The following is a 14,798-nucleotide window of genomic DNA, read 5'->3' as shown; positions in this document are numbered from 1 at the left end:
CTCCTCTCCCTCTATTTATTTACCTCCGCCAGGTGGATTCAGGTCATTCCTATCCTCTCCTGGGCAAAAGGGCTTCTTTGCTTGTTGAATTTGAACCAAAGTAGCCAGCAAGGTTTGGTGAGGCTTCCCCTCTCTCTGCTGCCAGGAAGGAACGAACCACACCGACAGAAACTGTCGGTCCATTTTTCTTCCCTTGGGCATTTTTCTTCCCTTCCTTTAAGCAGAAGTGTTTTGATTATATTAGTAAAACCGTTCATTTTCTCTGGCACTCCTTAACTTTATTTTTGTTAAATTTAGCCAGCTTGAAACATCCTTTCCTAGGTAACATTCACTACACCTGTCTCAGAAGCCAAACCTGCTGCAATAGAGACTCTCCCGTGCAGTCGGATCCGGTATCGGCTGGGGAGCAGCAACAAACCCATCCCTTCCCATATCTCTGCAAAGAGCTCCTGCTGCCCTCCGGTCCTGGGAGGTGACGTCCTCCAGCACTGCATCCCAGCTGGGAAAGGTCCCTGTCCCACTCCCCTGGGCTCTCATTTAGGAAGCACCATCCCTGAGCGGAGAACAGGGAGTCCTGCGGGTACACCTCCATCACCCCCCCAAACCCATGGTTTAAGGGTGCTGACCGAAAGCATCCACTGCGGCTGGGCAGCCACCCAAGCACATTGAATGCAAGCTCAGTTGCACTTCCATGGACTAGGATCACACTCCCAGATTGCAAACCCTTAGATTGCTCTAGGCAAAATCCTAAACCAGGGAAATGGTCCTTAAAGCTTGTTCCCTCTCTAGTTATTCACAGCAGGGATAAGTAAGGCCTCATCTATAATCACCTAAAAACATCACATGATTCATGCTCTCACAGTACAACAGCTGAGCGCGCTGCAGGATACACAGCAACATACATTGGTGATGCACCATTACACACTTTCCCATTGCAAGCCCTGCTGAAATGCTGCCATCAAATTATTTCAACTGATCAAAGTAGGAAAAAAAATAGAATATTAAAGCCCCAGATAACAAATTAATAAGAATAAAAGCATGTAGGTGAGAATTAAGAAGGCATTAACATTCCGATGGCATCTGCTGCCTAAATTAAACTACAGGGAAAAAAAAATGAGTTCAGCTGACGCTCAGGATCAGGACAAATAGTTCTCAAATGGAAATTACAGTTTTGAAAATTATGCACCAAAAAAGGATCCAATTTAGGACATTTCTGATTTGTGAAGTTCTTTCTCCAGGTGGGGATCTCTGGCTTGACTGGAGGGCTGGCAACATGATTGGCAAGATGCTGGAGTTGCTCAGTTCCTGCATCACACAGCTGGACCAAACTGGCCCACAGCCGAGCGGGGCCAGTGTCTTGTCACCTCTCCGGTTCCTCTGGGGCTCTGTCTCTTTTTGGAATTAGATCATGTGGATATGGTGTATAAAGAGCATTTAATTCATGCAGACACCAACATGGAAAAGGAGGTGGAATTAGGCCCGGATTTTCAAAGGAGCTCAGTGTTAAATTATGTGGATAACTGCATCCGTAATTTACATGAGCAGTTACTGTGACAACTAATAGTGAACGTCATAAGTGGCCAGTTGAGCGTGTAATGACCTGAGTTATATGCACCATCATGTCTCTTTGGCACACCAAATTAGGTGTGCATACACATTTTGCATGCCCCAGAGGACTTCTACCTCAGCAAAGAGCCTTAATTTCACAGCACAATCCCAGTATCAGCAGACTAGCACAGCACAGTTTATGCACCGCAAAGAGCTGGCACAAACTCCACGGCCCAGGTCAGAATGGATCCTCAGACAGCTAATTAATTTTTACTGCTCCTTTGTGAACTGTAAATTACCCTTCATTTCCTAGATTTCTGTCCCATTTTTGGCCTGCCTTTCTCTAGTGAAGCAGTAAAAAGGGAAAAGTGCCAATAATGGGATCTCATTGTGATAAAAGCAGCCACGACTCCCTCGCACTGTGAACAATGACCAGAATGCAAAGGCAATTGGGTTTCAAGAAACTGTCCAGAGATAATGACTTTTTGTGGAGATGGGGGGATACAAGGAATATTTTTTTAAAAAAGGGGTGGGGGGGAGAGTTTGGTTTTGCAGGACAAACACAACCAAGTTCCTCTTTTGCAGAGGGCTAAAAACGAGGTAAATAATCTTCACTTAGAGCCCGAGTTCATCAGCATTGCCTGCAGAAGAGCAGAGGGAAACTGCTTACAACGCTGAACGGCTAACAGCCTTCCCTTGTCACTCAGACAGGAAAGAAGAGCCTTTCTCCGAGAAAGAGTGACCTTCAGACCACACACACACCAGAGTCTTCAGAGAGCAGCCCCTGAGCAAACGGTGCTGGAGAAAGGATGGGCTGCTTCTGTTCAATACTGCCGTGACCCCGTTCAAAGACGAAAGCTGCTGATTGTGTGGAATTCAGACAGCGACACCCTGCCAAGGAGAGACTTACTGGTATATACAAACCTGACAAAACATGGTTCCGGTGTACGTTCTCTGCTGATGCCACTGTTATCCAAACCTGTTACCTTCAGCCATACATCGATGAGAGGCAGAAGTAGCTGTAGGGAAGAGATCATAACAGACCTGAGATGAACTTTGCACAGGCTCTGCTGAAATTCAGGACAGCTTCAGTGTGGTGGGAATCTCTTCACCCCTGTGTCAGGACACCAGCATTTGCATTAAATCTGTGAATAACAAAAAGGTATTACTGGAATTTCCATGTGGTTGCATCTACCAAATGCCCCTTGAAAGGCCACGGCCACAAGAACATACGGAAGATCTCTGGGTCCATGCTGTTGGGATGCTGCAGGAATGAGAACACAGCATTGCTGGGGTGCCTTTACGGGGCCTTCAGCATATTAGATACTTACATTGCAAAACACCACATTCCTCAGCTCTGACGGAGCCTCTTTTATCTCGGGTGCAGATTCCCGAGTCGAAATCGCTGCCAGATGACTGTGCACAGTGAGTTAATGGCCACAAAACCTGAGCTTCTCTTGCCTCAAGTCATTTACCTATAGCATCACTGACATTATCATGTTCAGCCCATATTTACTACAGCTGCAAACTGATTCAGAGAAATCTGGAGTACGGGATTAATCATTACTCTTGGGAAGTTGAAAATGGATACCAGAACGGACTTCCAAATTAGGTATCTAAAAGTCCTGCATCTCCCAGGAGAGCCCCATTACATCTCCCTACTCGTTCTAATGGAATCTATAGTATGTGAGCACGGCTTCGCCTCCCACAAGCCCTCCCTGCATAATTAGCCCCAGCTCAGATTGCTGCTTTCTCTAATGGCTGGAGAACCACTTTCTTCAGGCTACTGAGATGTAAAGAGGAAATGTTTATTGCAAAATGCAAGTCAACCACAGCCAGTGGGTCTGGGCCATGGTGGAGGGATACAGAAATGGCTTCTTCTTTTTTTTTGCCTCAGAAATAGAACTCACTAAAAATAGCAGTTCCTCAGGAACAAGACTGCCTGAAAATAGCTGTTTCTCAGGAGCAGGGCTGGCTGCTTCTGAAAGAAGTAGCTATTAATGTATAATTGTCCCTGAGGCTGGTTTATGAGAAAATGCTGTACATACAGAGGGCTGTAGAGAGATTTGTTCATAGGCAGGAAACATGGGCACCCCTCTCTTGTCAGAGGTCCTGCAAACTCCAGTAGCTCACGTAAGTGCATTTGATTCACTGATCTCAGGCACAGTTAGATCCATCACAGCACTGGGAAGTATTTTCCTCTGTACTGATTAAAGCAGCTCTCTGGGATGCTCTTATTATCTAGACCAGTAAATGACAAAGCCTCCATCAGCTCTAACCAAACCTACCCTGGTTCTCCTCCCAGGACTGAGAAAGCCTTACAAGCTAGAGCCAGCTCGGAAACACCAGCACTCTCTTTCCACAGAAGATCCAAGAACTTTATTGAATTGCAAGTTGTGCAATCTACTTCCAATTTCCTGCTCTACTCAGCACTTAGAGTTTTCTCACACAGATGCTACAGGGCAATAAATCTTCTGAAGAATGGCCCTACATTTCTCCCACTATGGTGTTGCCTTATAATGAGGAAAGACAAATTGCTTGTGATTGGTTGGTTATTCCCTAAAATGTCTCTCTCATCCCTCTCATATCACCATCGGTTCAACAGCTCATTTCTTGTGTCTTCTTTTTTCTTCCTGGCACAGCCAGACAATATCTGTACAGAGGCCATTCTGCTCCTCTTCTTCTCCCCTTAAGGAAAACTCCAGCTGGACAAAAGAAGCAGAGATTATAAAAGGTCTGGAAGAGGTGAATTTTGCAAAGCAGCAGCTTTAAGGAAATGGTAGTGCAGACGAAGTACAAGGGGCTCTGACTGATAGATGCCACCATTTCAGTCCCACACCACCAGTGCCAGAAACCATAGTAGCCTCTGCTGAGAGCATCCTTAGATCTCAAGGGCCAGGTGGGACTGGGCTGTGTCATCACTGGATGGAAATCTATAGAGCTCTTCTTCCAGTCTCTGCTTTAAGTGCTCCTTCAAGCTGTATCTCTCCTCTGTTCACCAGTGATCTGACGCTTCAGCATTCCGATAACAACAGAAACAGCTTTCTGGAGGAAGTGTAAAGCTGAAGTACTAGCCACTGAGTAGCCCAAGGCAGGTCTTTTAGCTCAAAAAGTTACTCTCTTTTTCCCTGATTGAATTCCAGAAAAAGAAATGGCACTCTGCTTGCAATTACAGCAGGCTGCAATTTTCATTATGGAAACTACCTTCAGTTCTGTGAGCAGGCTTACATCCCGGTGCGCAGCAAAGACAGACGTTCCCAGGCTTCACTTTAACCTCGTCTGCTTAAGGGGGAGTATCGGAGAAGCTGCGGCCAGGCTGATGTCACATACCCACAGCTGTGGGAAACTTGTAAAACACAAAATATACGGTGCCAGAACTCTGGTGCCTGACACGGCCAGACAAAACCAGAGCAGGTAACGTACCCCTGCCACACAGCCATGACATCCAGCCACACTGTGAACTGATCTTTCCCTTCCCTATTGCTCAGGGGTATTGTTATATAATCTAACTGCATACATAAAGGGAAATATCTAAAAAATACAGACGCATACGTATACTCTTTGCCTTTTTCTTTTGTTAAAGTTTCGAAAAACGCCTTGGGACCCTCAAATCAAACAGCCCATGAAAGATAGAGTGCTTGGCAACAGTTCTGTTTCACAGCAGCAGGGTGAGGATTTTTTGCAGCTCAGATCGGTTTGATTAAACAAGCATTTTGTCGCAGCCGTCATACAGTGCTCATTAAAAAATACTCTACATTTGTGTAGCATTTATCATCCAAGAGTCTCATCATGTTTTACAAAATGTAATTAATTAAACTTTACAACTCCCCTCGGAGAGGGATAAGGAAAATGGAGAGTTGCCTTAATCCATCACCGAAATGCAGCAGACACCGGGTTGGAGGCAAGCAGCTGTTCAACAACGCAGCAGCGCTAGGACAAGAAGAGAAGATTTCCAGGCAAAGTCACCCAGGGAATGTACTGCACACCTCATGTTTGCCTGAATTGTGCACTTCCATTACAGGTTAAATCCCAATTCTTGCAGAAAAGAGGAGGGTTTTTCTCCCCCACCTCGCACCCCAGGTTTGTATCTGAGACACCTGGCAGTACGGCATGCCTTGTCTCTGCAAGAAGTATTCCATCTACTGAATCCCCAGCACTGCTAAAGAGCAGGGGCAGCCACAACCCTGACCAGAACCCAGGGAGACAGAAAATATAAACCCATACAGCCACAAATTGCATCTCCCAGTACTGGAATGCTGTGCAAGCTGGTGCTTAAAGTGGAGGGAAGGTAAAGTCCCCTTAATCCCTCGCTTACTTCCCTCTCCCCTCCCCATCAGTAAATCCACACCTGTTAAAGGTCACCCTGAAATGAAATACAGTTGAATACTTCCTGCTTCAGCTTGGCTCCCCAGTCCCAGCCCCTGCGGTCTCTCCCAGTTCACACCGCAGAGCAGGAGAGGGAAGGGGGGGTGCCCATGTGCCCTGCTTGAATGTCAGAGTCGCATGGCTGAAATCCCACACGACTCTTAGCTGATCTTTAGAGAGGAACCTCTTTCTTACCCTGGCTCTAAGCTCCTTTCTCGCTGGGCACATAGGATAACATGGCCACTGGGCAAGGCTGATTAGACAGATCTGTTATGCCACTTTCACTACCTTGCAAAAAGCTCAAATTTGATCTGGTGGAAGTCGGGGAGGGGGTGCAAAGCATCACTCGTTCGTGAGTGAAGTGTGACAACAAAACCACAGAGATACGTGCAGGGGGAGAATGATGCAAAGAAACACGTGTGCATCCACGCTGCACCACAGAGAAGCGCTGAGAAAAGGGAGAACGGATGGAGGAGCAGGTATCTTACCAATTCACCCACCAGATAACCACAGCTGTGAATCCTGTACCAGCGACTGCATCTATTGATCAGAAACAGAGGCATGGTCTAACTCGGGATGCGCAAGTACCAAACTGGAAGGCCTGGGCTACATATGTAGTGAGAGACAATTTGCTGCTGGGGGCTGAGATGTGGCAGCCCTACAAACCTCTTCTAAGAAGATGCCTAGCTCACCCACTGGTAAAGAAAATAAGAATGAGGTCTAAATGAAACAGCAGTGCTTCTTGGCTCCTAAGCGCTTACTTCAGTCTCATGTCTTCTCGCTATCACAGGTTAAGCGACTGCAGTCATCAGGGAGAAAGAGAAACTCTGGGATGCAAGCCCTTCCAGAAGTGCTCAACAGGGAGATGCGCCGGGTTGCTGGAGACTGGCTGTGTTCTGAGATCTGCAGGAAACAACATCAATGGGCACCGCAGGGCTGCGTCGGCGGGGAAGGTCAGAGAGACAATTTCCACACAAGGCTATGAAAGTGCCGAGTATTTTCATCAGACGTAAACGTGGGAAGAGAGGAAAAGTACAAGGATTGTGCTGGAGGAACTGACAGTGGATTCAAAGATGGTAACAAGGGGATTTTTTTTTTAAGGTGCTGTCACACTATTTAATTAGTCTCCAAATCCTCCCCTGATAATATGAGGCCCGTTTGTACAACCCTCCCGCTGGGCCACTCGCACTTTGCTGACCAGACACACTGATGAGATGGGATTCATCACACCAATCTTCCCCACACTCATGAAGGCAGATCTGCTTGCCCAGGTGGAAGATGGGTTCAGCCCTGCCCTTCTGGATTGATACCACCATGAGTTTCCCAGTGGGTATGTGTCTTTTCTCTTTTTAGCATGAAGAAACTGGTTTTTACTGGTCCCTGGTTTTATTTTCATGTTTGTCTACGGGAAGCAGGCAGTCTCAGATACAGCTGTTGCTGCAGCAGACTTATCTTAGAGAAAATTCCTGCTTTGGTTTTGCAAGTGTTTTAATTAACGTAAATTATGTTACTACACTTTACTACTGATAGCATGTAATTATCTCCCCACAGGTATATATTTAGCTAACCAGCAGGCTGATCAAAGACCTACAAAATAAGGTACTTTTGCAACTGGCACTGGATACAAGCAGCAAAGGCCGGGAAGATGGGACCAAAGGAGGAGGGAGGAATTCCCCCTCCCCAGTCCTACACACAAGACTCAAATTTCTCCACTTGAAAAGACGATCATAATGTTAACTTACACATTTTACCAGAGGACCGTGAGGATGCATTGATACTCAAGTGCTGTGAAGGAGACAAGAACTATATTCGTGCTAAACTATTGATCATGGGTAAGAGATCTCCTTTGTAAAGTGTTTTGAGGCTGACTAAGGAGAAAGGCTCCGTGATAACACAGAACAAGCAATCTGCTTACCATCAGAGCGGATTCTCTCAGCTTTTTTTGCTGGGCAGTCCCTAGGTATTATTATCTACGCAAGGCTATTCACCATTTTCCTGAGGAAGCCTGGCCATGGAAGAGATTCCAAACTCCACACCCCTTTCTCATCCTATTCAACTCGGGAGCCTGATTTCCACTGCAAGCACAGTTTTAGACGAATGAGGTTGAGACCTACACTGAGCAGCTGCCCTGCTTCCACCACATCAAACTGTTCACGCGATTAAAAAGTAACAGACTGGATCAAGCTACCTGGGACCATAACTTTTCTCCAAACTACCAGTTGATAAAACATGTATCAATTGAGCTTCTGGAAGTGCTGGTAGCCCATGATCTCTCTTTCTCAGATGGCTGCAGCCACGTAACCTGTGCCAGTGGGAAGACATCAGTTTGAAATAAGTATTTAGGAACCAAGAAGCATCCCGTGCCAAACTGCACGTTTCAGAACCTTGTCTGTCCACTTGGGTAGGTTTGATCCTTTATGAAAAGCACCAGGTGCTTTGTCACCAGTTTCAGCGGGTGCAGGATCAGTCAGGTAAATCCTCCTCTCTTGACCTTCTTGAAGGCCACTCTGTGCTACTTGACACACCTACGGACACCGTGTCTGCCTATGCTGCAGGACCACCAGGCCCAGGGGAGACCCTGAGTTTTCAAAGGGTGGCACAGAGAATGAAAAAACAATCCCAACCTCTAAGGCCTTACAGTCTAAAGGAGGCTGTGTTACGCTTTTTACTCCTGCTTTTCAGCAACTTTGATGAAGAGTGTTACTTAACTTTTCAGGCCACAACTGAACCTTTGGTCTGAAAGCTGCAATATTCTGTGTTACGGGCGCTACTGCAAAAAGGAAACGTCTTTCGTGTCTATTGACGTACTTTGCGAAATACTCCGGGTTTTTCGAATGACGTACTCCCTTTTATTTCCATGCCATTACTTATAAACTCGACAGCATTTCCCAGAGAGGTCTTCAGTAAGACGAAAACCTCAGGGCAACACTCCATTAGGCTTTTCTTTTTATAGGTTGGGTTAAACCTTCTTGAAACTGGTAGGTTTAACTGCATTCCTTTATTTAGGGTAGCTGAAGGAGACATTAAGTCTATTTCCACCCACAATGCAAGATGGCTCAAGTACCTGAAGGCTCTGGGAGGACAGTTTCGGGTAAGATATTAAGAGGAAAGAAGGTTACGTGTGGATGGGCAATATTGTTCAGGTGGAGGAGAAGACAGAAAGACAGCACACTGAGACAGGCAGGGAACGGAAACTTGAAACAGCCTGAACAATCATTGATATAAAACCTGGACTGAGCACAAGAAACAGGGATTTGGGGTCACATTGCTGCCTGGAGCAGGTCTGGAGCTATAAGTAAGGAAACCGGCTCTCAACTGCGTGGTTTCTTCTGTGTCCAGGAAAGGAGAGCTGTCAGCATTCTTGCAAGCAAACAGAAATACATCAGAAATACCTTTCTTCATCGCTCCTCCAATCTCGACCAACCAACAAGACCCTGAATTTTGGACAGCACCACAGGTCAAAGGGAGGAAACGTGTGCTGCAAAACCTCCCACACATCCATACAATTTAACTCTTCCTGCTCAGTTCAGGATTGAGATGGCGTAAAGACAACAGCACTATTCCTCTCTTCCCCTGCCAGAGCGGGCAGTTCAGACCAAGGGCTGGGTCTCTGCTGTCTCTCATTGCATTGGCGATGTGTCCGTGTTACGGACTTCCATTCCTACCCTAACAAACCAAACTTCCCCAGACCGTGCTCTGAGCAGTTTGAGCAACTCCGTGTGCTCTGCAGGGAACTCCTTAAAACGAGGCACCCGCCACTGGCTTTTTTCCTACAGGTGAATTAATCTGCCGTGCACGAGTAATCCCATTTACAACAACAGGTTGCCTTGCAAGAATGAGGGAGGCAAGTTTGAAGCATGCTTTTATGCAAGCACTGGAAAAAGGCCACAGAGTAGTTCATCAGGGGACACTTCAGCAATAAAATGACAGTTACCAGTAAAGTCCAATAATAAAATAAAGGATAATTTAATAAGGGGGTTTTTAAGCGATTTAACAGGGACTAAATTTGGAACCCTTTCTTCAAATGATCAGGCACAGTATACTTTCCTAATCCTACCTTCTCTTAATAGGTAAAAGAGAAAAAGAGGCAGTAATCTATTCGTTCTGCTTTCATTTTTATGTTATGGGAGAGCACTCTTCGACATAAATAAATTAATTTCAGTAAAACAGCAGGTGAAGCTAGACCAGCCCCTGAGTAAGACACGTTACAGACTACAGTATCTCTTGAGACAACAGAGGTCTCATGCCTCAACTCATTTAGTATCAGGTAACACAAACCCTACAGAATATAATGCCAGAATCCTGCAGGGCAGGAGGAAGACACGTGGAATAAGGCCCTGTGACTCAAGAGAAGTAAAAGCTGCGGAGATTAGTAGTTCAGTGTTGATGTAGGAGCCCTGTGGGCTCCCTTCAGCGTCCTTAATTTAGTCTTCTTCACCATCTCTGACCCATTCTACCAGTCCTCTGTGGAATGAAGATTGAATATCTAGGAAATCTGGGCTCCTGGCTGACCTGTCAGAAGCAGCAGTGGATGGCTGCTCCCTGCTTGCTGCCTTACCACTTCTCAGGTTCAGCACAACAACCAACAGCAAACCCTGGCATCATTTCATGAACCCGAACGATGCGATACAAAACCTCTAGAGGTCAGGCTGCTGGAGAGCCTCTTCCCAGCAGCTGCATTCCGCTGAATGCGAGTGACACCTGCTGGAGCCCTCTGCCCCGTGACCGACCACCGCATCCAGCCTGGCCTTGAACAGGTCCAGGGATGGGGCAGCCACAGCTTCTCTGGGCAGCCTGTTCCAGTGCCTCACCACCCTCTGAGTGAAGAATTTCTTCCTTAGATCTAATCAAAATCTCCCCTCCTTCAGTGTAAAGCCATTGCCCCTTGTCCTATCACTACACGCCCTTGTAAAAAGCCCCTCTCCAGCTTTCCTGTAGGCCCCCTTCAGGCACTGGAAGGCTGCAATAAGATCACCCCAGAGCCTTCTCTTCTCCAGGCTCAACAGCCCCAACTCTCTCAGCCTGTCTCCATAGCAGAGGTGCTCCAGCCCTCAGATCATCTCCGTGGCCTCCTCTGGACCTGCTCCAGCAGCTCCATGTCCTTCTGATGTTGGGGACTCCAGAGCTGAATGCAGCACTGCAGGGGGGTCTCACAAGAGCAGAGCAGAGGGGCAGAATCCCCTCTCTCGACCTGCTGCCCACACTGCTCTGGATGCAGCCCAGGACACAGTTGGTTTTCTGGGCTGCCAGCGCACATTGCTGGCTCATGTTGAGCTTCTCATCCACAAGCACTCCCAAGTCCTTTTCCTCAGGGCTGCTCCCAATCCATTCTCCGCCCATCCTGTACCTGTGCTTGGGATTGCCCCGACCCACGTGCAGGACCTTGCACTTGGCCTTGTTGAACTCCATGAGGTTCTCACAGGCCCACCTCTCCAGCCTGTCAAGGTCCCTCTGGATGGCATCCCTTCCCTCCTGCGTGTCCACCACACCACCCAGTTGGTGTCGCCAGCAAACTTGCTGAGAGTGCACTTGATCTCACTGTCCATGTCACCAACAAAGATGTCAAACAGCACCAGCCCCTGAGGAACACATCCTCGCCGAGGAGCTGTGGTAAAACGCGGTGTGTTTCCACAGGGAAAAAACCTGAGTGGGCACTGACACGGGACCACATGGCACATCATTCATCTGTCACCTAGTTTCTGTGAAAAACGGTCCAACATTCCTCCTTTTCTCTGGGAGCCACCAAAGGCTGCAGGAGAGGACAGGTGACCCTGGGAGAGTTCTGAGAAGCCCTCGCTGCTTGCATTACAATATGCGGTAACGAATTTCAATGCATGTTGCAGTACGGACTCTCGGTGAAGAGCGGGGACGCGGACAGGGGCCAGCGGGGCCGACACCGCCTCATCGCGCCCGCCCCGCGGGAGGGACGCGACCTGCCAAACATGGCGCCCGCCCGTCCCCACCCGCCGCACACCCGCGCTGCCCCCGACCTTCCTCCCGTCAGCCTCAGCGGCGCGCCCCTTCCCGGCGTCCCCCGCGGCGGCAGCAGCGGCAAGATGGCGCAGCCGGCGGGTGAGTGCGGCGGGCCGCCAAGGTGACCGCGGCTCTCCCCGTCCCTCCGCGCTCCCCCTGACCCGCCGTGTCTCTCTCTGTGCCGCAGTGCCGCTCAAGGACACGAAGCTGCTGGACGTGAAGCTGGGCCAGCTGCCCTCCTGGCTGGCCATGAGGAACTTCACCCCCGGCGGCATCGTGGGGGCCCTGCGAGGCGGTGAGGGGCGCGGAGGGGGCCGGGGGGGCTGCGCGCTCCGCGGAAAGCGCTCCGCGCCCCCTCGGCGCGAATCCCTTCTCCTGGCGGAGCGGGGCGGATCGGCGCAGGAGCATCCGTGGCTGCTGGGGTGGGGGTGGCTGTGGCGGGGGGATCCGGCTCCTTCACAGCCATTTTCGCTTTTCCAGCGCTTCCTGCAGCGCCTGGTTCTCCCGTCTTTGAGTGTGTTTCTCGCATGGGCTTCATCCACCAGAGGGTTTTTTTTTTTTCAATATTCCTTCTCGTATCAAAGAGGAAATATGGTGACCTTACACCTGACTCCTGAACTTATGTGCTGAAAATCTGGAGGTTTCCCAACATCACACATAAATTTTAAAAAAAAGGCAATTAATCCCTAAAGATGGTAAGAAAGAAGAGAGGGTCTTCATAGATCGCGTGGCAAGTTTTCACTGATGCCCTTTGCTATAGACACAGATGCGGCAGTCAGGTCGATTTAAACACAAAATATGAAATGCAAGTGACTACATTTACTTAATGTAAATGCACGAGTGTGAAAGACAATTCCAAAGCAGCTTGAGCTTAGGAAAGTCAAAATAATGTTTAGGGAAAAATGATAAATGGCTTTTTTTTCCTTTTTTTTTTTTTAAAGGCTCAGCACCATTAACTTGAGCTCACCTTGCTTAACTAACACACAGGTTGCCTTCTCTCAGACTTGCTTCTGAGACCCTCAGATGTTTCATGAGAAATTTCCTGAAGTTCTGTGAAACTGAGCTGCTTCTTTCTGACACAGAAAAACACACAGCTCACCTGGCTGCTAGGAAAACAACTTTTCTCCTACACAGGTTACAACAGATACTACAATAAATACATCGACGTCAAGAAAGGGGGCCTCGGTGGTATCTCCATGGTGCTGGCTGGTTATGTTGTTGTCAGCTACATCTGGAGCTACAGTCACCTGAGTAAGTGAAAGCAGTGTGGCTGAACGTGTACAGTGCAGCTCAGGGCAATGAAAACAATTAATCTGCTGCTGCTCCTAGAAATAAAAGACTGTGGTAACAGCTGCTGCTTGATCTGAGACTGGGGGCAAGCAAACTTCTAGCCATAGAGAACTTGAATGCTTTTAGTAAGTTGTCAGATGGCAAATATTTTTGTGGTGATGATGAAAGTTTAGATCTTGTTACCTGCCTGACCTGACAGTACTTAGAAACTACACGCTCAGATTTTTTTAGAGTGCTTGCTTTCCTGTAGTTTCAGATGTGGTGGGTTTTTTTCTTGTGACTTCACTGAAATTAACTGGCTTTACTTTGAATGGTACAGAGCATGAACGCCACAGGAAGTACCACTGAAGCATGAGTTTCAGAAAGTGAAGGTGCAGCTCTTGAACAGATGTGGCTACTGGAACAGCTGCCCTGACAGAAGACACCAGAACTATTCATAGTAAAATCTGTGCTATTATGACCAATAATAAAGTGCACATGCTTTACACTTACTGAGGTGACGCTCTCGTAACTGGCTTGTTAACTGGACTGTGTGGGTGAGTTTGTCTTCTTAGAGTTCCACCTCTCCAGGATAAGTTCAGAGGTGGCTGGGAAAGTGTCCGCTACTCGGGTTGCATTATGAACCGAGGAAACTGTTACAGTCGATTCCTATTTAACTGTTTGATAAAAGTAAAAAGCATTGGATTGCTTCTTAATGGCTTACGTGGCCATTATATACAGGTTGGAAAACTATATGGCTTTGATTTGAAGGAATACCTGAGCTTCAGGTGGCTTCCTGTAGCCAGGTGTTTCTGATTCTCAGTCAGGCTGTCACCCAGGGACTGTAGGTATTTGGGTAGTTTCCCATCATTGCAGAGCACTGCCTCAGATGAGATGGGTTTAGCTTTAAGGAGGTCTGCAACTCTTTCTGTCTCTGGGATTCTAATGCTTCTTACCTCTGATAACTGATTTCTATCAAAACTCTCCCTGCTTTCATTGCCAAAAGAAGCTGGAGGGTTACTCTGCACAGAGAGAAGCTTATAAGACCTTAATGTAACAAAGACCTTTAATATAACAAAGGTCCATGAAGTGAAACTGAAGGAAAACTTTGCTTCTTAAGTGCAGCAGTGGGAAGTTTAACAGGAGGCACTGCATAAATGCAGTATAAAGGATCACCAGCATAAAGGTTGGCCCCAGCTGATGACCTTCCTCGTGCTGCTCAGTGAGTGCAGCCTACCGTCGTGATGGTACCTGCTGGCACCAGTAACTGCAGCTGGGCATTGCAGGTAGCACCTGCAGTGTCCTTTCCTGAAGAGCACGGAGAAGGAAAACCACTTGTTAAGGGATATAAAGAATCTCTCAAGAGCTTCAGTGGTAACAGGAGGGCTTTCAGCTTTGGAAAACTTTGTTTCAGGTAGCGAAGACCATCATCTCCTGAACTAGATGGGGAAGGCAGCCAGACACCAAAGTGGTTTAGTTCCCTTTCCACGTGCTTAGTTACACGGAGACAGCACATCTCGTGGGTTGGCCACCGTGCAGCTTCTGAGGGCACGTGTTACGAGAAGTGCCTGATGGCCTGTCATACCACTGTCACTTTGACCTGAAACTTCCATTTTGACTGACTCCAGCCCTCCAGTGAAACA

General features: G+C 47.7%; 1 protein-coding gene across 2 annotated transcripts; it reads left to right on the top strand.

Moving 5' to 3' along the window:
• Window positions 1-5,426: 5,426 nt before the first annotated feature.
• ATP5MF (ATP synthase membrane subunit f) lies at window positions 5,427-13,667 on the top strand. Of its 2 annotated transcripts, none has more exons than XM_086622140.1 (4): window positions 5,427-5,442; window positions 12,074-12,181; window positions 13,021-13,137; window positions 13,496-13,667. In XM_086622140.1, the coding sequence occupies exons 1-4, from the start codon at window positions 5,427-5,429 to the stop codon at window positions 13,522-13,524; spliced, it is 270 nt and encodes an 89-aa protein (XP_086478266.1). In that variant the 3' UTR covers window positions 13,525-13,667. The 2 variants fall into 2 exon arrangements, with proteins under 2 accessions (XP_086478266.1, XP_086478265.1); XM_086622139.1 differs by lacking the exon at window positions 5,427-5,442 and adding an exon at window positions 11,953-11,985.
• The last annotated feature ends 1,131 nt before the right edge of the window (window positions 13,668-14,798 follow it).

This window comes from Tauraco erythrolophus, chromosome 17 (genome assembly GCF_009769465.1).
Source record: "Tauraco erythrolophus isolate bTauEry1 chromosome 17, bTauEry1.pri, whole genome shotgun sequence".
Classification (NCBI taxonomy): domain Eukaryota; kingdom Metazoa; phylum Chordata; class Aves; order Musophagiformes; family Musophagidae; genus Tauraco; species Tauraco erythrolophus.
This window is presented reverse-complemented; position numbering and strand designations above follow the sequence as displayed.

Bases quoted from the DNA above. Each gene is read 5' to 3' on its own strand.
- ATP5MF (XM_086622140.1), top strand. The intron at 12,182-13,020 runs GTGAGGGGCGCG...TCTCCTACACAG, and splicing joins CGTGGGGGCCCTGCGAGGCG to GTTACAACAGATACTACAAT. The intron at 13,138-13,495 runs GTAAGTGAAAGC...TGAATGGTACAG, and splicing joins CTGGAGCTACAGTCACCTGA to AGCATGAACGCCACAGGAAG.